Source organism: Aotus nancymaae, unplaced genomic scaffold (genome assembly GCF_030222135.1).
Source record: "Aotus nancymaae isolate 86718 unplaced genomic scaffold, 86718_ANA_hifiasm-v0.15.2.pri h1tg000012l, whole genome shotgun sequence".
NCBI classification, from domain to species: domain Eukaryota; kingdom Metazoa; phylum Chordata; class Mammalia; order Primates; family Aotidae; genus Aotus; species Aotus nancymaae.
This window is the reverse complement of record NW_026988423.1, coordinates 12330637-12357337: the sequence shown is the minus strand read 5'-3', so window position 1 is coordinate 12357337 and position 26701 is coordinate 12330637. Positions and strand designations below refer to the sequence as shown.

The 26701-nt window shown below is 35.2% G+C and overlaps 1 protein-coding gene across 1 annotated transcript in view; it reads left to right on the top strand.

Moving 5' to 3' along the window:
* ALKBH8 (alkB homolog 8, tRNA methyltransferase) overlaps window positions 1-26701 on the top strand; it is a 69855-nt gene that overhangs the window by 30720 nt on the left and 12434 nt on the right. The window contains exons 8-10 of the mRNA XM_021670809.2: window positions 7249-7355; window positions 15235-15386; window positions 20250-20506. Coding sequence (XP_021526484.2) covers window positions 7249-7355; window positions 15235-15386; window positions 20250-20506 — 516 coding nt within the window. The remainder of the gene's footprint in view (window positions 1-7248; window positions 7356-15234; window positions 15387-20249; window positions 20507-26701) is intronic.

Here is a 26701-nt window from a genome sequence, read left to right as displayed (position 1 = left end):
TAATGGCATTCATAGCAATCTGGATGGAATTGGAGACCATTATTCTAAGTGAAATAACTCAGGAATGGAAAACTAAACATCATATGTTCTCACTCATAAATGGGAGCTAAGCTATGAGAATGCAAAGGCATAAGAATGATACAATAGACTTTGGGGACTTAGGAGAAAGGGTAGGGGGTGAGGGATAAAAGACTACACATTGAGTACAGTGTACACTGCTCGGGTGATGGGGCACCAAAATCTCAGAAATCACCACTAAAAAACTGATCCGTGTAACCAAACACCACCTATTCCCCAAAAGCCTATTGAAAAAAAAAGATGGGGAATGGTCAGTTTGATACAGAAGAATACTCCTATCAATTAAGAAAAGGAGATTCTCAGGAAAGAAAAAGAAGCTCAGAAAAAAAAAAAAAGAATTTCAGAATAGTGACAGCAGAGCATTAATCATAATGTGGGACCCTTCTGCACATAGAGCTCTGGACACAGGTTGTATGTCCGCAAAGCTGGCTCCAAAAACTTCTGCATGTTAAATAGCCATAATAAAAAGATAACAATTGGGAATGATTTGCAATTTAAGTTTGCAGTTATTTGCAAATTAAAGCAATAATGTATGATTTATTTGTATTTTGAAATTAAGATTTTTTTAAAAAGAAATTTATTTCAATAGTTTTTGGGGAACAGGTGGTTATTGGTTACATGGATCTGTTCTTTAGTGGTGATATCTGAGATTTTGGTGCACCCAGCAACCAGGCAGTGTACACTGTATCCAATGTGTAGTCTTTTATCCCTCACCCCCTGCTCCAACCTTCCCCGTGAGTCCACAAAGTCCATTATATCGTTCTTACACCTTTGCATCCTCATAGCTTAGCTCCCAATTATAAGTGAGAACTTACGATACTTGGTTTTCCATTCTTGAGTTACTTAGAATAATGGTCTCCAGTTCCATCCAGGTTGCTGTGAATGCCATTATTTTGTTCCTTTTTATGGCTGAGTAGTATTCCGTGGTGTATATCTATGAAACTAAGATTTTAAAAGAAGATCATGTCCCTGTGTTGGTGAAAATGTGATCAAATAGTCGCATACTACTAGGAGGAGTGTACAGTTATTTGAAAGCAGTTTGTCTCTCTATATTAAGAACTTTCAAATTATTCATACCCTTTGGCCTGATAACTCTTATTCTAAGATAGAAATTATGATGAAAGTTTAAGTTGTTCATGAAAACAGTATTATAAAAATTATAAATACCTTACACATCTGACAGTATGAATATTAAGGTATAGCCTTATGATAGACTATTTTGCAGTCATTAAAATGATATTTTAGACATAAGTAGTGTTTATTATACTGTATTAATATTAAATGAAAATAGCATATTTCATAAAAGGTGTGTTCAATAACATAAACATTTTGACAGGGGCAGTAGTGCATGCCTGTAGTCCCACCTACTTGTGATATTGAGGCAGAGGATCCCTTGAGCCCATCCTGGGCAATGTAACAAGACTGTATCTAAAAAATAAAAATGAAAATGAAGTTTTTTTTAAATGCCTAGAGAAAAACTGGAAAAAACAGATCTGAATGTTAATAGAGATGGTTATCTCTGGAAAGTTGGGTATTTTATTTTTTCTCTAAGTTTTTCTGTATTTCATTCATTCATTTAAAAATGTATTTTAAAAGTATATGTCTTGATCACATAATTTTTACATTGAGATTTTTAAATTTTAAAAGTAGAGGATTTGTGCATATTCATTTATTATTTTGCTTAATAGTTTTTAAGAACAATTATTAGAAAAGTAATACCCACAGTGTGTGTTTGAAGGATTTAGTTCATTTTGTATTTTCATGTCTGACACAAAATAATAAAATAATTTTTTCTCGAATATATGAATGAATAGCTTTTTTATTTTGATACAAAATATGGGATGAGTTAATTGGCCTAATGATAACTAGTCCTAAAATGTAATGTTTTACAATGTAAGTACTCAGCAAGATGCAGCAGGAAGGACAGATCAATAATAATCATCAAAAATAAGTATTCTGTAGTTTTTTTTTTTTTTGAGACAGAATCTCATTCTGTCATCCAGGCTGGAGTGCAGTGGCATGATCTCAGCTCACTGCAACCTCCATGTCCTGGGTTCAAGCAATTCTCGTGTCTTAGCCTCCCAGATAGCTGGGATTACAGGCACACATCACCACACCCAACTAATTTTTGTATTTTTAGTAGAAACGGGGTTTTGCCATGTTGGCCAGGCTGGTCTCGAACTCCTGACCTCAAATGATCCACCTGCCTTGGCCTCCCAAAGTGCTGGTTTTACAGGTGTGAGCCACCTGGTCCGGCCAGTATTCTGTACATTTTTAAATATACTTGATAACATTTAGCTTATTTTGTTGTGTATTTTTCTTCCTTGAAACTTGGCTTGTATATGCCAGGACAAGTGTTTCTGAATTAATTAATATCATGTTCATATTTCTCTTGTGAGAAATAATATTTAATAAAAAAATTTAATAATAAATTTAAAAAACAAATAATCACTTGTTTATACTGAAATTTTCCTATTTGGAAATCATTACTCTTTGTTGATAGGAGGAAATATATTTGAATTTCACAAATACATATGTATTGTGCATTTGTAAAATGTGTTGCGTATTAGCCAAAATGTGTAACTTCTACTTGGGCATAGAACTTGTCTGTCTTCACTATTGTAGCCTTTGATGTCTCACCCAACGATTAATAAATATTTGTTTAATGAATTAGAGTCTAGTCTTCTAGAATATTTTCCCATGATGACGGTTTTCATCCTGATATCCGGACATGGATTTCCTTTAAGCCACAGATAATTGTCTCTAATAATAAATATGCTCATTATTCTTTCCTATGTGTGGGCCTTAGCTTCTAGTAAGAAAATTGAAACCTATATAATTGGTTTTAAAATGGGCCACTGTGGTTTTCCCATTTCACCCCAATAACTTATTATGAATATATGTATATATTTTTTCAAGACGTGTCTTGCTCTGCTGCCCAGGCTGGAGTGCAGTGGTGTGAGCTCAGCTCACTGCAACCTCTGCCTCCCAGGTTCAACCAATTCTCCTACCTCAGCCTCTCAAGTAGCTGGGATTATAGGCACCCACCACCATGCCTGGCTAATTTTTTGTATTTTTAGCGGAGACAGGGTTTCTCCATGTTGGCCAGGCTGGTCTCAAACTCCTGACCTCAAGTGATCCACCCACCTCGACCTCCCAAAGTGCTGGGATTACAGGCGTGAGCCACTACGCCCAGCCAATTATGAATATTTTCATATAGAAAAGTTGAAGAACTGTACAGTAAATACTTACATGTCTACTACCTAGATTGCACAAGTAACATTTTAATATACTTGCTTTACCAACTAATCTAACCATCTCCTCATCCCTCTATCTGTTTATTGGTTCATCTTTTATTTATACAGTTTAAGAAAGTTGCAGGTATCAATATACTTCGTCTCTAAAAACTTCAGAATTAATCTCTAGTGTTTTGATGCTTTCAGAGTTTGACTATATGAAATTATATGTAGACATTTGGAACTGATAACTGTTAGGAAACTAAACTCTACCACCTTACTTTATTTTCCATACTTAGATTGGAAGGATAGGTTAGAAAGGAAGAAAATGAGTTTAGCTCTGTATACTTTATTTTATAGTTTACAGAGAATTTTCATGTGTGTCATCTAATTTGAGCTAATATTACTATTAACAGTAATTGTAGCTAACATTTATTGAATGCTTACTTTGTGCCAGGTACTGTGCAAGTTTACCTTTAAGGAAGGTACTGTGCCAAATTCTTTTCATCCCACTTATAGTTGGTTGTCATATCTATTTTTCAAATGGATTGATTTGTTCACTTAAAGGAATAGTTTTCAGCCCTGTGGTAAACCTTTTAAATTCATATTTGCCAGCTGCTGCTATTTTTAGACTGAAGTCTTTGGTTTTTGATGGATTCCTAGGACAGAAACATTTTCTTGGATATTTTATCTTTATAGGTTGCTATTCAGAATAATATATGAGCATAACTTAGGAAAAGTTGCTGAAAATACTCCTGTTTTCTTTGATTGACTCTATTTATCAGCCTCTGATTCTAGTATGTTGCATGACTTTAAAAGTGCAAAATCTCGGCCGGGCGCGGTGGCTCAAGCCTGTAATCCCAGCACTTTGGGAGGCCGAGGCGGGTGGATCACGAGGTCAAGAGATCAAGATCATCCTGGTCAACATGGTGAAACCCCGTCTCTACTAAAAATACAAAAATTAGCTGGGCACGGTGGCGCGTGCCTGTAATCCCAGCTACTCAGGAGGCTGAGGCAGGAGAATTGCCTGAACCCAGGAGGCGGAGGTTGCGGTGAGCCGAGATCGCGCCATTGCACTCCAGCCTGGGTAACAAGAGCAAAACTCCGTCTCAAAAAAAAAAAAAAAAAAAAGTGCAAAATCTCATATAATGTAATGGATTATAACAGAATGTGCATTTATTTATTTTTTTTTGAAAGAAAGAAAGAAAAAGAATAAAGAAGAGGAGGAAAAAGGAAGAGAAAGAGAGAGAGAGAATGAGAGTATTGCTTTCTTGCCCAGCCTAGAATGCAGTTTAGTAATGGGTATTGAAAACCTCTTTTATACCAATAATTATACTTGATGTAAACAGGAAGGAATAAGGGAAGAAAATAACAAACGAGCAGCCAACCAATATTTCATTTAAACCTATGAAATGCTATGCGATTACTGAGGAGTGATTTACTTCCAATTATGTAGTCACTTATGGAATAGGTGTGAGGTGGTAATGTATGTTTTATGTATTTGAAGTGGAGAGTTCTATAAATGTTTATTAAGTTTACTTGTTCCGGGTCTGAGTTCAAGTCCTGGATGTCCTTGTTAATTTTCTGTCTCGTTGATCTGTAAAATCGTTAGCTCTTCTTGTTACATTGATCCTTTTGCCATTATGTAATGTCCTTCTTTGCCTCTTTTGCTCTTTGTTACTTTAAAGTCTACTTTATCAGAGGCAAGAATTGCATCTCCTGCTTTTTATTTGTTTATTTTTACTCTCTGATTGGTTGATAAATCTTCCTCCTTCTCTTTATTTTGAGTCTTTGTGTATCGTTGCATGTGAGATGGGTCTGGATGCAGCATAGCAATGGGTTTTGGCTTTTTATCCAATTAGAATATATATAACTTTAATACTAGCATTTGATGCTAGCTGGCTGTTTTGCCCATTAGTTAGTGTAAATTTTTCGTTGTGTTAATGTTCTTTTCTTTTTGATATATTTTTGGAAAGGCTGATATTGGTTGTTCCTTTATATGTATAGTGCTTCTTTCAGAAGCTCTTGTAAAGCAGGCCTGGTGATGGTGAACTCTCTAAGTACTTGTTTGTTCGCAAAGGATTTAATTTTTCCTTCGATTATAAAGCTTAGTTTGGCTGGATAGGAAATTCTGGGTTGAAAGTTCTTTTCTTTAAGGATGTTAAATATTGGTCCCCACTCTTTTCTGGCTTGTAGGGTTTCTGCTGAGAGATCTGCTGTAAGTCTGATAGGTTTCCCTTTATGGGTAACCTGACCTTTCTCTCTGGCTGCCCTTAGTATTTTCTCCTTCATTTCAACCCTAATAAATCTGGCAATTATGTGCCTTGGGGTTGGTCTTCTTGAAGAATATCTTTGTGGTGTTCTCTGTATTACCTGGAGTTGAATATTACCCTGCCTTGCCAGGTTGGGAAAATTTTCCTGAATGATATCCTGAAGAGTATTTTCCAACTTGGATTCATTCTCTTCATCACATTCAGGTACACCTATCAAACGTAAATTAGGTCTTTTCACATAGTCCCATATTTCCTGGAGACTTTGCTCATTCCTTTTCATCCTTTTTTCTCCAATCTTGTCTTCTCGTTTCATTTCACTGAGCTGGTTCTCGACTTCTGATGTCCTTTCTTCTACTTGATCAATTTGACTGTTTAAACTTGTGCATGCTTCGCGAAGTTCTCGTGTTGTGTTTCTCAGCTCCATCAATTCACTTATATTCCTCTCTAAATTGTCCATTCTCGTTAACATTTCGTCAAACCTTTTTTCAAGGTTCTTAGTTTCTTTGCATTGGGTTAGAACAAGTTCTTTTAATTCACAGAAGTTTCTTATCACCCACGTTTTGAAGCCTGCTTCTGTTATTGGAACACACTTGTAATCTATTAAGCCTTGTTCCGTTACTGATGAGGAATTGCGATCCCTTGTAGAGGGAGAGGCATTCTGATTTTGAGTATTCTCTGCCTTTTTACGCTGATTTCTTCCCTTCATTATATATTTATCCGTCTGTCGTCTTTGTAATTACCGACTTTCTAACTAGGTCTCTGAGCGGACGTCCAACTTGTTGATTCCCAGCGCCGAAATCTGAGCAGTCCACTGCGCCGGCCAAAATAGCGGTGTTAAGATTGATGGTGCTTTTCTGCCCGGGAATCTCTGGATTCTGCACCAAAAACTGGCGCGCTAAGGCACCAGCAAAACTGCCGCGCCGGCCACAAGAGTCGCCCTGGCGACCCGTGAGGCTCCTCTGCTGGGAATCTCCTGGTCCGTGAGCAACAAATATTCGTCTGAATGTGTGGCGTCCTCTCGTTCTCTGCGCTTTCACTGGGAGCTAGGAGCCCGAGCTGCTAGTGATCAGCCATCTTGGATCTCTCTCCCAGAATGTGCATTTAATAGTTATTTCTTCTCAGATTAGTTCTATGAATAAGAAAAAAACAGTAGCTACTTTTTGTGCATTTGTTACACTATGTGCCAGGTATTGTGATTATCTGTATAATTCTCTATATAATTTACATAAAATACTGTAAGAGTTGAGAGACAGAGCGGGGTTAAATGGCTTGTCCTGTGTCACATGGCTAATAAATAGAAGAACCAGGATATGAGTGTTTCAGCTGCAAAGTCTCTGTGTTTGACCTCTACCCTGCTGTTTTCTATGGTGTGAACTGAGACTCCCTAATTTCTTGGGTTGATTATTAGATATGTACATTTCTGAGTATTACTTCAGATGTGCTGATTCTGAATCTCTGTGGATGAAATATGTTTTTTTTGTCATTTAGTCGATTTTCACATACAGTAAAGTTTGAGAACCATGGTGCTATGCTTTTCTCTAAGCATTATTATGTTTTAATCTCTGTTAGCCCAGAAAAATAGCCAAACTCTATTAATCATTCTTATCCTTGGAGTATATGAAATTTTGGCTTCATCTTTATGCTTTTGTCTTTGCTTCAAGATTGTCATGGATTTTAAGCACCCCGATGGTATCACAGTGCCAGTTATGTTGCCTCGTCGGAGTTTGCTGGTGATGACTGGAGAATCTAGATACCTTTGGACCCATGGGTATGTACTGAAATATGACAGGGCTCTTTTTACTTCATGAGACTTCTCATTCTTCTGTGTCTGAGCCACAGGGACCATGCCCTGTGCCTGCAGATTGAGGCTTCTGGGTTCAAAACTCCTAGGAGCATAAATCTATAGTCTGATTTTTGTTAAACATTACCTTTTTACTTGGAAAAAAATTTAAATTTATAGCAAAGTTGCAAGCATTGTACAGTGAACTTCTTTCATCTTTCACCTGCATTTACCGATTTTGAACATTTGGGACATTTTTTATTTCTCTCTCACATATGTTATTATTTTTACTGAATCATTTTAGAGTAAGTTACACATATTATGGCTTACTCTTCCATGCTTCATTGTGTATTTCCTAAGAACGAGGACATTGTGTATGTCAGAGATTGTCAAGCTCTGGCTAGTGGGCCACATTCAGCTCTCAGGCTGTTTTTGTACTGCTCTTGAGCTAAGAATGGTTTTTACATTTTAAAAGATTGTAAAAGAAAAAAACAATGAAGAATATTTGACAGAGACTATATGTGGCCCCCAGTGCCTAAAATATTCACTCTCTGGCCCTTTACAGAAAAAGTTTGCCAATCTCTGTTCTATAAAACCACAGTGTAGTGCCAAATTCAGGAAATGCAACATTGACAAAATACTCTTACTATACTCTTATACAATCCATATTCAAATATTGCTAGTTAAATGTTGTAGTACTTTAAGCATTCTTTCTGATCCAGGATTCAGTTTGTGATCTCACATTATGTTTAAGTCTTGTCAATTCTGTTTAGTCTTTTGTTTGAAACAGTTTCTCAACTTTTCTTTGCTCTTAATGACATTGACTCTCTTGAGGAAGCCAATTGTGTTGTAGAATGTTCTGCAATTTGAGTTTATTTGATTAAATCAAAATCTAAATAAATTAGTATGTGCTTCTGGTAGGGATACATCTTTGGCCTTTTGAGGAGAGACCATTACACTGCTGAAATTTACATGCATTGTCCCTTAAAATACTGCTGAGTTCTGAACTTATTACTTCTGTCCTGCTTGGAGATTTTAGCTGACATATTTTTATAAAAATTCAAGGAAATGAACATGTAAATGAGTTTGTAACCTGTCCTAAATGTGAGCCATTAAAAAATGACGACCTGATTTTGTGCACTTAAAATGAAAAAAAAAAATGATGATGTGATCCATTAATTTGAGGTCTTCTTGGAATTTTGAGGATAATGACATTATCTTTTCTGGATTCAAGCATTTTTGCTATCACTAATGTTTAAACTTCTAAAGAGTAATAGTATTACTATAGCAAATACAAAATAAGAAATTACTTTTCATAAATATGTTGTGAAAATATTCTATTCTGGTAATGGTACAGATTAATTTTTTTCTAAAACAACATTTGATCACATTATTCTCTTACTGAAAGCATGTTGTACTATTAAATGTTAATAGAGTTGTCTCTGGAAAGTTAGGTTATAGTAATATTTATTTCTAATACTTGCTCTGGAGTCAGAATTCTCTGCAGTATTTTCAGGGAAAAAACCCTCAGTATTATTTTTAAAGGCTACCATTGATACACATTGCCTGTAACATGACTCTATGCTTGTATGTGTGTGTGTGTTAGGAAGAGAGAGGGAGATGGGGAAATGGGGGAGGGAGGGAAGGAGGCAAAGAGACCAGAGGCAATAAGAGAGAGAGAGAGAGTATATCAGCCACTGAGAGGTTTATCAGAATCTTTGAGTAGAAAGGAGAATAGATTGGAAAAGCATATTTAATACACTTAAAATACATATAAATAACAGGAAGTAAGCCTTGATAAAATTTTTTGATTTCTATGCTGAAAAACAAAAGCACTAGAAAGCATTGTAGAGGGACATGGATTGAAAAAAGTTAACACTGCCTTGTAATTTTAATTTCAGGTTCCTCAATCTAACTTGAATTTGTTCAAGTTTAAATTTACTATTCTAGCCATCATACCCTAAATCAAAAGTGAAGACTGGCAGCACAGGGGTAAACTTCACAGTCAGGCGTTTCTATTTGGCTGGTGCAATAGTTGTCCACATGGTGGCAGTTTGTTTTTTTCAATTTTCTGCGTATAAAAATTAGGAGCTTTCACTTAAAATTTTGAATTTTCAGCTTCTCTTGAAAAATTGAGAAGATCTGACAACATTGAACCTTAGTATTGCTTGGCAGCAGTACCTGAAAGTATTTATCACTAGCATTCTTTAGGTGGGGGCCGACTTCTCCAGTTCCCCACAGTTCCCATTCCTTCTGTTACTCCTTCATCTAAGGCTGAGCATCAGCTGTCATTTAACACTGTGCTTGTACTATTGTTTTTATCTTAGAGTTAAATGAAAATTGGGTATTTCTTGAACTCATTTCTGTATTAAAAGTAGGAGATAGAAAGCTAGACTGAGTGAGAATGTATGTTTCAAGAAAAATGAGCAGAACACTCTGCTTTTTTGAAATGAAAATTAATCCTCTGTGTGTAATGGCAAACAATGTATTTCTAAACAAGTTCACCTGTTTCATTTATTTATGCCATCTGACTGGCCCCAGGAAGCATTATTTTATGAGATTATATGAATGCTCCTTTTAAATTATTTCTGGAGCATTGTCCTTGTGTCAGGCATTGTTCTAAAAACTTTACATATATTAACTCATTTAACTTACACAATCACAGTGGGAAGTTTGTTCCATGGTTTTGTCCTTATGTTTGAAGGAAATTGGAGCATAAACAAGTTAAGTAACTTGTACAAAGTCACAGAGCAGTAAGTCGCAGAGCCAAGCTCAGAAGCCAGGCAGTCTGGTTTCAGAATTTGCGTTCTTACCAATGATATTAGGGCTAAATTTGTTCCCTTTTCTCGGAACTTATACTGTGCCTTCTAGCCTTCACACCTTTGCCAGCCCTGTATCTGTTAACATATAGCTTTTTTACTTCCTTCGTAATTTATAAATTTGTCCTGACTACATAAACTTGAAATAATTTCTTCCTTATTTTAACTTTTAAAGTTTGTATTGTTTTCTACTACCTTGAGATATCTCTTCTATTATATTGAACTGTTATTTAAATCTAAAAAACTGTTTTTATATTCTTATTGACTATTGCCCCAATATGATTAGAATTTGAGTGCAGAGGGAAAACAATGTTTAGCAATGTTTAAATAAATCATTACTTTAACATATGTTACTTGTTCTTAAACATTTGAGATTGTTGGAAAAGCAGTTAGGAACTCCTTGACCTTTGCCTAAGATGTAACTTTTGACAAGTGAACTAATTGACTTAAAGCCATAACAAAGAATGACTTACTCTTCAAAAGAGGAATTAGTTTGCTAACAAGAGCTTCAAGAGACTTATTCCTCTAAAATATCTTGACTTTGTTTAGTACCATAGTTTTAATCATTTATTAGTACCATAGTTTTAATCATTTATATCTATTAGAGTAACAGTAATATAAATTTAGGCAATGATTGCTTGTTTTCACCTCTAAAAAATTGCCTTTAGCTCAGGCTTTTTAAAAAGAGCCATTCTCTACCTTGTTTTATGTGACTGGCATTAATTACTCTTGACACCAAAACATTTGGAAGACGTTAAATAAAAGAAAATTACAAACCAACATCTCTCCTAACAGAGATGAGAAAATCCTTAACAGGACATTAGAAAGTCTAATCCTGCAATATATATAAAAAGAAAATATAACCTAGTGGAGTTTATACCAGTATTTCAGGGTTGGTTTAGCATTTCAAAATCAAAGTAATTCATCACGTTAAAGGAATAACAGATAAAAAGCATAATCATCTTGATTGATGCAAAAAGTATATTTGACAAAATTTAGTACCCATTCATGATAAAAACCCAGCAAACTAGGACAAGAAGGGAACTTCTCCAGTGTGATAAAGGGTATTTATGAAAAACTCACAGCCGACATCATACTTAATGGTATTCTGTTGAATGTTTTTTCCAAAGATACTGAATGAGTCAGGGATGTCTGCTCATACTTTTTCAATTTAATGTTATATTGGATATTTTAGCCAATATGAGAAGTCAAGAAAAAGAAATAAAAATCATAAATTTTTGAAAAAAAGGAATAAAATTCTTTATTGTAGATTACATTATTGTGGATGTAAAAAATCCTAGGGAATCTACAAGACAAGTGCTAGAACTAATAAGTGAGTTTAGTGGCATACAAGGTCAATATTTAGAAATTAATTTTTGGAAAATGAAATTAAAATGCTATTTAAAATAGCATCAAGACTCATAAATATTTCCTTTCTAGTACTCAGAATTGATTTACTGGGGTGTTTAAAAAGCAATTAGCTTGGGAATTTTGTTTCTTATAACAGATGGAGTGAAATATAGCAATGACAAAATGAAAGTTGAGAATTGAAATACATTATATTTTTCATTTTAGGATCAAATCAATTTTAGGTCAACATTTCTCTTTCTAGATTACCTGGCGTTTATTAGAGTAAAGAGGTATCAACAACTTAAGTAAAAAATTATAATTTTAAGACCAGGCACGGTGGCTCATGCCCATAATCCCAGCACTTTGGGAGGCCCAGGAGGGCGATCACCTGAGGTTGGGAGTTTGAGACCACCCTGACCAACATGGAGAAATCTCAGTCTGCTAAAAATACAAAATTAGCTGGGTGTGGTGCTGTATGCCTGTAATCCCAGTTACTCAGAAGGCTGAGGCAGGAGAATCACTTAAACCTGGGGGTAGGTTGGGGGTGAGGGCAGGCAGAGGTTGCAGTTAGCCGAGATCACGCCATTGCACTCCAGCCTGGGCAACAACAACGAAACTCCATCTCAAAAAAAAAAATTATAATTTTATATAATTTGCTGAGATCTTTCAGGCTTAGCACATTCCTTGTGAATATGAAGAAGCCTACTTCCATAGAGAGATAACCTTGCCTAGAGTAAATGAAGCAGAAAACTTGGCCTAAGAAGATCTGAGTCTTGGGAATAAGTTTTTAAAAGAAATACAACACATATAGACTGAAAATTATAGGAAAATTATTGCTATTCATAGTTTCCTATGGATAGGAAACTTAATATGGTTAATATATCAGTTGTCCCCAAAATCTATGGAGACGGTGTAATTCCCATTAAAACTCTAAAGGACTTTTTTGTCAAAATTGACAAACTGATTCTAAAATGTATAAGAAAAGGTGATTGTCAAAACAATCTTGAAACAATGTTAGGGGATTTATTCTGCCTGATGTTTACGACTTAACTATACAACTATATAATCAAAATAGTATTATCGTACAGATAGATAGATCAGTGGGACAGATTATATCCAGAGATAGCTCCACATATACATAGTCAGTTGATTTTTGCCAAAGATACCAATGTAATTAAGTGTGGAAAGGAAATTTTTCATCGAATGGTGCTGGAGCAACTGAAAATCCATGTGGAAATAAAATGAACCTTTAGTCTACCTCATACCATTCACAAAAATTAATTTGAGGTTGATCGTGGATTTAAATGTAAAAGGAAAAACTATAAAATGGCTTAAAAGAAATCACAAAAAACTATTTTTGTGAACTTGGGGTAGCCGAAGTTTTTTTAAAGAGAGATTTAATAACATACTTACTATTAAGAAATAATAAATTAAACCTCCTCAAAATTAGAAACTTCTGCTCATCTAAAGATACCATTAAGAACATGAGAAGGCAGCCACACATGGGGAGAAAATATCTGCTATGTATTTATGTTTACATCTATGTCTTTATCTATTTCTATCTAACAAGGAATTGGGCAAAAGGGTTGAGCAGATCCTTCATCAAAAAAGGATGTATGTGTGTCTAATAAGCACATAAAAAGATATATAACATTATTAGTCATCAGATAAATAATAAAATCACAATTTCATACCACATGCCATTCACTAAAATGGCTAATATTTAAAACTCAGAAAATACCAAGTCTTGGTGAGAAAATTAAGCAGCCTGGAACTCTCTCATATGTTGCTGGTTGGAGTGTAACATTGTAAAACTACTTTGGAAAACTAGAAGTTTCTTACCTTATGACCCACCAATTTCACTCCTTATTACTTGTTAAAACCCACCAATTTGAGTCCTAGGTATTTGCCCAAGAGTAGTAAAACTGTATATCAAAGAACGATGTATATAAGAATGTGCACAGAAGCTTTATTTGTAATAGTTCCAAACTGCGGACACCAAAATCTCCATCGATGTGAGATTTTTAATAAGTTGTGTTGTGTTCCGGAATATTACTTAGTAATAAAAAGACAACAAACTACTGAAATACTCAACATGGATGAGTCTCAAAATCATTATGTTGAGTGGATAAAGCCAGACACAAAATAGCACTAACTGTTTATGAAGTTCAAGAATAGACGAAACTATGCTGATAGAAATCAGAACAGTAGTTGCTTCAAGGTGGGGAAGGATTGACTTGAAAAGGGTACAAGGGAATTTCCTTGGGTGATAGAAGTATTCTATATCTTAATGTGGTGGTTAAATGCACATATATATTTGTCAAAACTAATTGAACTCTACACTTAAGATCTGTGCATTTCACTATGTGGAAATTGAACTTTAAAAAGGGCATTGTTTTTCTACCAAATCCTTTTTCTCATTCAAAAATTTGATCTTACTCCAATGAATCCTCTTCATGCCTTCTTACAGTCCAATAGCTTGTACTTATTTACTTTTATTTTTATTTTTCATTTTTGAGACTGGGTATCACTTTGTCACCTAGGCTGGAGTGCAGTGGCGCAATCATAGCTCACTGCAGTCTCAACCTCCTGGCCTCAAGGGATATTTCCACCTCAGCCACCTGGGTAACTGGGACTACAGGTGTGTGCCACAATGTTTGGCTAATTTCTTTTCTAATTTTTTGTACAGACGAGGTCTCACTATGTTGTCCAAGCGGGTCTCGAACTTCTGAGCTCAAGCAATCCTCCCACCTTGGCCTCCTCAAGTGCTGGGATTATAGGCATGAGCCACTCTGCTCAGCCTCTTTTTTACTTTTCAATCTTTATTTTATTTATTTTATCAATATTACCCAATTTAAGATTTAATTAGATGCTTTCTTGTTCCATTATCTATGGTTTTCTGATGTTAATAATTTTGAACCTTAACTAAATTTCAATTACTGAGAAAGATATATTAAAAACTCCAGTGATAATCATGTATTTGTCTATTTCTCCTTTTTTTTTTTTTACTTTTTGCTTTATGTATTTTAAGACTGTGTTATTACTTAGATGCATACAGATATATAGGATTTTGTATCTTTTTGTTGGAGTTACTGTTATGTCTGTTTTTATATTTAGTAAAAAGGAGACTTTATTGCCTTAAAGTCTACTTTGATTAGTATTTCTATATCACCTTTCTTTTGGTTTTGCTTAGTATATGTAAAATATTTATTTTGTGTGCTACATATATATATATTTATTTATTTTCAACAATTTTCTGTGCTTATATTTAAGGTATGTCTCTTGTAATCACCATGTAGTTGTATTTAATTTTTAAAAATCCAGTCCAGTAATTGTTGTTCTTTAATTAGAGTTTTTAATACTTTTACATTTAATATGTTACTGATAATGAGTTTAAATTTACCATCTATTTGTTTCCTTTTGGCCCCATCTGTGCTGGAATTGGTATTAATTAAATATTTGTTATTTTATTTTCCCTGGAATAATTTGTTGTACATTCTTTTAATATTATTATCTTGAAGATAATTTCCTTAAATACTTTCATTTCTTTGTTTTTCCACAATGTCTAACAATTCAGAGAATCCAATAGATATTTGTAATAAATTCTTCTAGATTTGCTCTTTTCAGTTAAAATTTTTAAAGGCCTGAAATATTTTTATTAATACAATGTTAAGCAATTTTTTTTGACTATTGTTTAGAATCACATGCAGAAAATTTGATACTGTTCAAGCATCTGGAAGTCAAAAAAGTGGAATTATCACCAATGATGTTGGAGACTTAACTTTAAGCAAGAGGGGACTACGAACATCATTCACGTTTAGGAAAGTGAGGCAAACACCTTGTAACTGTAGTAAGTATATACTTTTGTTTCTACTGTAAAATGGAGTCAACTTAATATAGAAGTCCTTTAAGGTCCCATCAACACCTAGGAGAGCTTTTTCTGAATCTCTAATGGCATTTCCTGTATTGTACTTTCATGCACTTTTCTTAACCACACTTATTAGACTTTACATTCTTTGAGGGGTAGGATCTGGATCTTATTATCTTTTTATTTTTTCCAAACTTAGTACTTGAATTGGGTGCCCAATAAATATTTAACTTATTGAAGTAACAGTTAAGAGTGCTGCGATTGAAGGGCAATAAAATATTACTTGTTCAAAAAAGGATATTGTTGGGAATGGTTTGCTAAGTTTCTAAATTACATCTTGATCTAACAGGGAAGTTGGAGTTGACAAATTGTTCTATAGTAGATAACTCTAGGGAGGTAAGCAATAGTTTATGTTTTAGTGAATTTGAAAACTCAGAAGGGAATAAAAGAACTGCTCAAAAACTTGTCAAGAGGATGTTATTTTGAATTGTCTATACAAGTACATTATGTTCTGGATTTCTTTGAGTCAATTAACAGAACCTCTTTCATTTTGTAAATAGTATTTTGCAATGACAATGATAATAAAATCCTTTTTATATCTTGGGGGTTTTAATTATGGTGGTATCTACCAATAGTTTTTGGATTTGGTCATAATCTTAAAAATAAATTTAATTAAAAACTCTTATAGCTACAAAATATTATCCTTTTAGAACGTTGACATTTCTATATTTTGTATCTTGATGTTAGTTAAGCTTAAAAGAACTTCTTATTTTACTAAAAGTGTCCTTGAAGGCTTAAAATACCGAATTTTAAAAATTTAATTTAAAATGTTTATTCATTATTTGATGAATATCTAACATTGCAGATAGTGAGTTACATGATGTAGAAAAATAAAGCATGGATTCTGTTCCCAAGGAACTTAAAGTGTAGTTGGAGAGACAAGCTAGTTTTCTTATGCAAATGTTTGTCATGGGCATTTATTAAATGTAAGAAGCTCTTATGGAGATTCAGTTTACAAATTTTTATTTTTTAAAAGACAAATAATAATTGTGGCTGGCACAGTGGCTCATGTGTGTAATCCCAGCACTTTGAGAGGCCGAGGCAGGAGAATTGCGTGAGGCCAGGAGTTCGAAATCTGCTTGGGCAACATAGCAAGACCCCCTCTCTACAAAAAAATAAAATAAAAATTTAGACATAAATGGTGGTGTGTGTCTGTAGTCCTACCCACTAGGAAAGCTGAGGTGGGAGGATTGTGTGAGCCTAGGAGTTCGAGGCTGCAGTGAGCTATGATCGCGCCACTGCACTCCTGCCTGGGTGACAGAGCAAGACCCTGTCTCAAAACAAAAAACAGCGACAGAAACCCCCCAAATTGTAAATGTTTATCATGTACCACATGATGTTTTAAAATACATATATATTGTGGAATCGCTCAATTGAGCGAATTAACACATATTACCTCACATAAACCTTTTTGTGATGAGAGCACTTAAAATTTTATTCTCATAGTGATTTTCAAGAATGCAATACATTATTATTAACTATAGTCACCATGTTTTACACTAGATCCTTGGGACTTATTCTAACTGAAATTTTGTATTCTTTGGCTAGTATCTCCCCAGTCCCCACCTCCAACTGCCTCAGCCCCTGGCAACCATCATTCTACTACTCTCTATTCTGTGAGATCAGCTTTTTTAGATTCCATATATGAGTGAAATTGTATAGTATTTGCCTTCTGTGTCTGGCTTATTTCTCTTAACATAATATCCTCCAGGTTTATCCATGTTGTAAATGGCAAGATTTCCTTCCGTTTGTGGCTGAATAGTATTCTATTGTGTATATGTACCATATTTTCTTTCTCCATTCATTACTGATAGACACTTAGATTGATTCTATGTCTTGGCTGTTGTGAGTAGTGTTGAAGTAAACATGTGAGTGCAGTTGTCTTTCTGACATACTAATTTCATTTTCTTTGGATATATACCCCATACTAGGATTACTGGTTTATAAGATAGTACTTATTTTTAATCTTTTTTTTTTTTTTAAGCAAGGCAGAGAAGGGTTTTATTGAGTGACAGAACAGCTCTTGACACAAGAGGGCATTGATCCTGAAGTGGGTAGCCCTCTGTGTGAGAGAGGGCCTGAAGGCAGATAGTCCCCTATTTCTAATTTTTTGAAGAACCTCTGTGCTGTTTTTCATAATGACTGCTCTAATTTCCATTCCCACCAACAGTGTGCAAGGATTCCCTTCTCCTCTTATCCTCACCAACACTGGGTATTTTTTGTCTTTTTTTTTTTTTTTTTAAATACTGTTGCATGTGCAGTAGCACGATCATGGCTCACTGCAGCCTTGACACCCCAGGCTCAAGCAGTCCTCAGTAGTTGAGATTGTAGGTGCCCACCACCATACCTAGCTAATTTTTTTATTTTTTTCAGAGACACTATCTCTCTGTGTTGTCCAGGCTAGTTTCGAACTTGTGGGCTTAAGTGATGCTCTTGCCTTGGCCTCTCAAAGTGCTGGTAGTAAAGGCGTGAGAGCCACCACACTCGGTCATTTTTAGTCTTTTTTATAATAGACATTCTAACAGGCGTGAAGTGATATTTTGTGTATTGAATTTGGATTTTCCTGATGATTGGCGAATTTTTTTTTTTTAGTTTATGGTTGTTCTTTGCATAATTTTGATCAAAGTTTGTAGTTTTTTTTTTTTTTTTTTTTTTTTGAGACGGAGTTTCGCTCCTGTTACCCAGGCTGGAGTGCAATGGTGCGATCTCGGCTCACCTCAACCTCCACCTCCTGGGTTCAGGCAATTCTCCTGCCTCAGCCTCCTGAGTAGCTGGGATTACAGGCACGCGCCACCATGCCCAGCTAATTTTTTTTGTATTTTTAGTAGAGATGGGGTTTCACCATGTTGACCAGGATGGTCTCGATCTCTTGATCTGGTGATCCACCCGCCTCGGCCTCCCAAAGTGCTGGGATTACAGGCGTGAGCCACCGTGCCCGGCCAAAGTTTGTAGATTTTTAAGTGACAGGAGTTGGTTATCCCTTTAGGCAACTTAGATGTTCATAGTTTCCAAGAGAATACAATTTTACAAAGGCCAATTAAGGATAAATTGTAATTTATATTTTAGCATAATCACAACTCTCATTTAACCAGTATAATGTAACCCATTTGTTTCCAAATGTACGTTTTAGAGCCCTCAGTCATTTGGGAATTGAGGTAATAATCACAGGCATTTACTGAACACTATTTGAAGCAGTTTCTATGCATTGCCCCAATTCTCACAGTAATGCTGAGATAGGTACTGTTACATCCATTTACCGATGAGAAAACTGAAGCACAAAGAAGTTAAATAACTATTTCTTAAATATTCATTAAAAATGTTTAGAGTTCTTCTTCACCTATTAATAGGCACTAGATACTTCTGTCTCTCTCAATTTTCGGCTTTCTCAAAGTTTGGCATATTCTAGTTATATTTAGGGAAAAGAGGGCTGTTTTATGTTCATTCCTGCAGCCATCAGTGTTGCAGCTGAATTCTTTGCTATGTGATTTCTTTTCCTTCTTTCTTTCTTTCTTTCTTTTTTTTTTTTTTAAGATGGAGTCTTATTCTGTCGCCCAGGCTGGCATGCAGTGGTGTGATCTCGGCTCACCACAACCTCCACCTCTTAGGTTCAAGCAATTCTCTTGCCTCAGCTTCCCAAGGATTCAGGATCACAGGCGTGCACAACCAAACCCCACTAATTTTTTGTTCGTTTGTTTGTTTTGTATTTTTAGTAGAGACAGGGTTTCACCATGTTGGCCAGGCTGGTCTTGAACTCCTGACCTCAGGTGATCCACCTGCCTCGGACTCTCAAGAGTGCTGGGATTACAGGTGTAAGCCACCACGACTGGCCTGCTATGTGAATTCTAATTATTGTCTTAGTCTTGTCCGTGAGTTCTTTGGGAACACTACTCCTTCTTCCTTTATTGTCTATAACACTACCCATATAAAAAGTCACAGACTTTGGCAGAAGACAAAGGGAGATTATGCCATAGCAGAGAACAAGCAAGGATTTAAAATGAGTGTTAGACATTATTACAGAGAACAGGGAGCAACTTTAAAATTAGAGACAGTGTATTCTAAATTTCCTCTGTCATCAGCTCTGCTTGGTGGTGTTCTCCCTGGGGTTTGCTTATTCTACTGAAGCAGGCAACATAATGTAGTCATTGAGAATGTGGGCTCTGGAGTCTACACTGCTTGGGTTCAAATTGTGGCTGTATGACTTACTATCTCTGTCTTTAGGAATGTTCTTTAAGTTCTTTGTGATTCTGTTTTGTCATCTGTAAGTGGATGTAACAGTACCTATCTCATTGCATTACTGTGAGAACTGAGGCAATGCTTAGAAACTGCTTCAAATAGTGCTCAGTAAATGCTTGCACTTATTACCAAATGACACTGTGCCTCCAGGTCTTGTTCTTCTTCTGAGAGCCCTAGGGTCCTGAGAACTCCTATCTCCTTTACCTACCAAGGTTAATTTAGCTAAACTTTTCCCATGTAGGCCAGACCTATTAAGATGCTTTTCTGAATAAGAGGACTTTTAATCCTGAGATTAAATCTATTTAATCTCTAGATTAAATAGGCATCATCACCATAAGGCAGATGCAGAATCGTAGTCATGTGTTGTTGTAAATGGATTTCCCCCCTTCTTTTTATATTAGACTTATTAGGGAAGAACTTTTTCTTTTAACTGATAAATCAGTCTATCCACCAAATTTGCATTGATTTTATTTTTTCATTTAAGAAAACTTGATACCTTATGAGTCATTCCCATAAAAAAGAAAGGTGTACATTGCTTTGTTTTTCATTAAGGTTACCCTTTGGTCTGTGATAGCCAGAGGAAAGAGACTCCTCCCTCATTTCCAGAGAGTGATAAAGAAGCCTCACGGCTGGAGCAAGAGTACGTCCATCAAGTTTATGAAGAGATTGCTGGGCACTTCAGCAGCACGAGACATACCCCTTGGCCACACATTGTGGAGTTTTTGAAGGCTTTGCCAAATGGTTCAATAGTGGCTGATATTGGATGTGGTAATGGAAAATATCTTGGCATCAATAAGGAGTTATATATGGCAAGTAATGTTGCTTTTGGCTTTCTTTTTGCTTAATTTGCCGTGGTTATCATCATCTTTCTTCCTCATGATATAATGCTGTTTTTTTTAGTTCATTGCCAAAAAGTTATAACCAACAGATTCAAAATTAATGAACACTGCCCCATTCTTTCTTGTTCCTCTAGGAATTTATGGGCACACCATCATTATATAATTTTTTTCTCCCTTTAGATTTTGCTTTCTACCACTATTATTTTATCAGTAAAACTATCTTATAGTTATAAAACTCTTTATAGATTAGAAAGGATTTTTATAGAAATCTTTATTTTGGCTTGGATCTCCCTAAGTAAGAAGAAGAGAAAGCTGATATTTTCATCGATCTTTTGTAAAATGAAGAAATTGGGGCTCACAGTGGTCATATTAATTTCCTGATGTCATATAATTAGGGGAAATAACTGGAACTTGAACTTACGTTTTCTACTCTAAATTTTACTCATAGTAGAAAAAAAATTGCTATTTATTGGTATCTTACTGTTGAGAAAACTAAGGCTCAAATAGATTAAAAACTTGACAAAGGTTACAGTGCTAGACCCAGAATTTGAGCCTATTTCTGTCTGATTCCAGAGTGTCTATTTTCAGTTGTTATCATTTTTTTTTTCTATGAGCCTTTTTTTTCTGCTGTGCTAAGAGGTAGAATGTTCTTGTGTGTTGTTGTAAGTAATCATATTTTAACATTGCTCTGTGAGGACTGGAGCTTCCCCTTCTCAAGATTAGGGGATTTAGGATGACAATAAGGGAGTAGGTAAAAAGAACGAGAGCAGTCGACGTTCCTGGGTTATTGGAGTATGTCAGATTGCTTTTCTTCTTTGTTTTTACTCCATCCTAGAAATTGTGCACCTTCATGAAGAAAGTTACTATAATTGTCTCTTGGTATATAAAATTGAAGCCAAATTAAAATAATAAAATGCATATTTAATGATCATAAAAGATTTAGTATAAAAGGGAAAAGTGATGTACCATTCTTCTAAGAGATTACATTTTTATCACCCCCACATGAGCAACAGTGGCTGTTCTGTGTAGGGCCATACATCTCAAATGCCTCTAGTTACAGTCACCTAGGATTCTACCAAGGAAGTACAAAAAATGCACTGAAAAAAGTATATTAGTCCCTTGGTATCTGTGGGGAATTAGTTCCAGGACCCTGTGGATACCAAAATCTGCAGAAGCTCAAGTCTCTGACACAAAATTATGTAGTATTTGCATATAACCTGTGCACATCCTCCTGTATATTTAAAATTAACTATAGGTTACTTATGATACGTAATACAATGTATATGCTATGTAAGTAGTTGTTAGACTGTATTTATTGTTTAGGGACTAATGACAAGAAAACAGTCTGTATGTGTTCAGTAAAGATGGATTTTTTTTTTTTTTAAATATTTTGACCTGTGGTTGCTTGAATCCATTGATGTGGAATTCATAGATACAGAGGGCTGGTTGTTTAGGAAGTGTAGAGTTTGTACATTAACAGGCATATAAAATAATAGCTTTCATCAAGATAAGACATTGATATTCATTTATTGTTAACATGTTTATAATTAAATTTTAATTTATAAAGAACAAGGCCTAGTGAGTTAAGTTTGTTCATGTTGAAGAGGAAATAGATCTTTGATGTGTCACTTAAAATCACAGCTAACCACAGTTCAGAACAAGGTGACATTTTCTAATGTTTTAATCTAAAGATAGTCCAAAAATGTTTCTCAGTAGGCTCTGCTTTTGCACTTTCTTGTTGATAATCCGTGGTTTTATCTAGTCAGGTATCATTTGTGACAGTGAAACTAGGTCGAAATCAACTATGCTGATTTATTCAGTGATAACATTATTCTGTTACAGTTGAGAAGAATGATTTCTTGATAAACAGGAAACAAAATCTGCAGCTGATTCAAGAGGGAATGTATTTGGAAGGATTGGAAAATCATAAATACACTCACTCTCTATTAACCATATTCTGTTTATCAGCAGCAGTTGGCACGTAATTCCTTCCTGTCTGTTGTTCCCCGGAGCTTACTGCATTGCCTCATCTCCAGGCATACATTACTTGACAGTAGTAGAAGCTTACATTAGTGGTTTGTTGAATGGTGAGGAGCAAACCTATGAATTTACCTTCAGTTCTTTACATGAAAACCAGAATGTAAACAGTGCTGTGTTTGGCAGCCTTGAAGGAATGTGGCAACCTCAAAATGGGTGGGTCTTACTGCAGGATAAAATTACTTTTAGGATCTAGAGTTCCCTTTTTATGTAGAATCCTGGGTACTCCGTATTCCATATGTTATAATAACTACCATTTTCATAGCACTTCAATGGTTAATTAAATATTTAGCATAGATCTTTTCATTTAACTCTCATAATCACCCTGATAAACAGGTATTTTTCTCTTAACTTTTTAGATGAGGAAACAGAGGCTTTGAGATAGATAAGTAGCTCTCCTAGGTTATTCAGCTTGTTATTGCTGAAACCAGGATTCACATTCAGAGTTTACAGGTTGAGCATCCCTAATATGAAAATTTGAAATCTCAAATGCTACAGCATCTGAAACTTTTTGAGTACCAATATGATGCTCAAAGGAAATGTTCATTGGAGGATTTCAGATTTTAGATTTTCGCATTAGGGACTCTCAACCGGTATGTATTCTGCGGATATTCCAAAATCCAAAAAATTCTGAAATCTAAAACACTTCTGGTCCCAAGCATTTGAAATAAGGGATGTTCAACTTGTAGTATGCTCTTTTCACTGTACTTTACTGCTTCTGTTTATTTCTCTGCACTTTATTAAACTCTATATTACCAGTCTAATTTTCCTACAATTGCATATTTTTAATAGTTTTTTAAATGTGTATTTTAAAAATAAAAATAATGTAACCAGTAGGGTGCAGTGGCTTATGCCTATAATCTCAGTGATGAGGGAGGATTGCTTGAGGCCAGGAGTTCAAGACTAGCATGGGCAACATATCAAGATCACATCTCAATAAAAACAAAAAAAGTAGCCAGGCACAGTGGTGCATGCCTGTGGTCCCAGCTACCCAGGAGACTGCGACAGGAGTTCAAGGCTGCAGTGAACCGTAATCGTACCACTGCACTTACCCTGGGTGACAGAGTGAGACTCTGAGTCTAAAAATAAATACATGCATACATACATAACCATCATTCAGAAAATTGATGAAAAGAGAGGTATTTGCATAATCCTATCATCCTATGGTGCTGAATATCCTTCTAGTGTTTTTCCTAATAATTTTTTATATATAATGAATGTGCATACAATTTGATAACTCATTTATCTCACTTATTTCCATTCTGATATATAATCTTACAATGTTTCTGAATTTTATAATACAGTATTTTTTCACTATTTTATTTTTAAATTAAAATTACTAAAAACGTTTTTAAAGGACAGATGAAATTATATGTATTTATTGTATATGATATGATGTTTTGAAGTATATATACATTATGGATTAACAAAATCTAGCAAATTAACATATTTATTACCTCTCAAAGTTACCATTTTTTTGGTGAGAACATTTATCATCCATTCTCTTAGCATTTGAAAATACCATACATTTTTGTTAACTATAGTCACCATGTTGTACAGTAGAACTCTGCAATTTATTCCTCCTGTCTAACTGAAATTTTGTCTTTTGACCAACATCTCCCGAGCTTCCCACCCCTCAGCTGTCTCAGTCCCTAGTAGCTACTGTTCTACTCCTAGTTCTATGAGGTCAACTTTTTGGATTCCAAGTATGAGTGAGATCATGCAATGCTTGCATTCTGTGTCTGGCTTATTTCACTTAACCTGATGTCCTCCAGGTTTATCCATGTTGTTATAAATGGCAGGATTTTCTTCTTCATTATAACCAAATAGTATTCCGTTGTGTATATAAACCATGTTTACTGTATTCATCCATTGATGGATATTTAGATCGATTCCATATCTTGGCTATGGTATATAATGTTGCAATAAACATGGGAGTGCAGATAGCTTTTTGACCTACTGATTTCATTTTCTTTGGATCTATAGCTAGCAGCGGGATTGCTGAATCATATGGTAGTTCTATTTTTAATTTTTTTGTGAAACTTCCATACTGTTTTCCCTAGTGGCTATCCTAATTTACATTCCCACCAACAGTGTGCAAGGATTTCATTTTCCCCACATCCTCAACACCATTTATCTATTGTCTCTGTGATAATGGCCAGATCTAACAAGCGTGAGGTAATATCTCATTGTTTTAATTTGCATTTTCCTGATGATTAGTGATGTTGAGCATTGTTTCATGTACTTGGCCATTTGTATGTCTTTTTAAAAATAATGTACATTCAGGACCTTTGTCCATTTTTAAATCAGGTTATTTGTTTTCTTGTAATAGAGTTGAGTTCTTTATATATTTTTGTTTGTTTTTGAGACAAAGTCTTGCTCTGTTGTCTAGGCTGGAGTGCAGGGGCATGACTGGCTTACAGCAGCCTTGACCTTGTGCGCTCAATTGATCCTCCCACCTCAGCCTCTAGTAGCTGGGACTACAGGCATGCACCACCACACCCAGCTAATTTTTGTTTTTTTTTGTAGAGATGAGGTTTTGCCATGTTACCCAGGCTGGTCTGATACTCTTGGACTTAAGTGATTCACCTGCCTTTGTCTCCCAAAGGGTTGGGATTACAGTTGTGAGCTACTGTGCCCAGCCTGTTTATATATTCTGGGTATTAATTCCTTATCAGTTGTATAATTTGCAAATATTTTCTCCCATTCTGTAGGTTGTCTCTTCCCTTTGATGATTGTTTCCTCAAGTTGAAACTTTTTAGTTTGATCTAATCCCATTTGTCTATTTTTGCTTTAGTTACCTTTGCTTTTGGGGTCATATCTAAAAAATTATTGCCCATGCCAAGATCGTGGAGCTTTGCTTATATGTTTTCTTCTAGTAGTTTCATAATTTCGGGTCTTATATTTAAGCCTTTAATCCATTTTGAGCTGATTTTTATAGGTGGTATGAGATAAGAGTTTAATTTCATTCTTCTGCATGTGAATATGCAGTTCCTCCTAATACCACTTATTGAAAAGACTTAGACTTTATTAATATGTGGTAGAAGTTACTGGAAATTTGGTTGTGTTCTGTTTGGAAATATTCTAAATAACACTGTAATGAACATGTAGATTGAGAGTCAGTGGGACAAGATGGAAGAACATGGATCTTGGAATGAGAAACACCAGGTTTTACATTTTTGTTTCATCATTTAATGACTGTTCAGCTTTGAACAAATTACTTATTTTCTTTGAGACAAAATTCTCTCATCTCTAATATGGTGAAAATAACAACTAAAAGTGTGTTATGAGGATTAAGTGCATTGCTACAAAGAATCTGCTTTTAATCTATATGGGTACTCAGGAAAAGGCAGTTATTATTAGCCTGGTTAACGTTTTCCCTATTGTGATTTATTTTCTAAGGATACATTTTTAGAAAGGTAATTATTGGGTCAAAAGTTATAAACATTATTTTTTCCTTAAAAAATGGTTTGCCTAATTGCTCTTTTAAATGATTGAGACAATTTGTATTTTATATGAGAGGAAGTTCTGTCATACTGACATTGCTGTAGTATATTTCAGTTTTTAAATATTTTTGATAGTTTAATGGAAGAAAAAGGGAACTTTGTTTTAGTTTGCACCTTTGCTTATCAGGTTGAGTGTTTTTTATTCTTACTTGTACTTCCACAATTACATATTTTGTTTAGGATTTTAAAAATTATGTTAAAACTATAGGCTGGGCACCGTGGCTCATACCTGTACTTCTAGCACTTTGAGAGGCTGCCTGAGACCAGGAGTTCAAGACCAGCCTGGGCAACATGGCGAGCTCTTGACTCTCCAAAGAAATTAGAAAATTAGCCAGGCATGATGGTGTGCACCTGTATTCCCAGCTACTCAGAACGCTGAGGTGGGAGGATCACTTGACTCCAGGAGGCAGAGGCTGCAGTGAGCTGTGTTTGTGCCACTGCACTCCAGCCTGGGTGACAGTGAGACCCTATCTCCAAAAAAATACACACACACACACACACACACACACACACACACATTTTAAGCCCAGTATATGTTTTAATGTCATTGATCTTCACCCAGTACACAGAAATATGTAGCTTTACACGAGTCCTTGAGTATACGTGATTTTTATCAATAAGC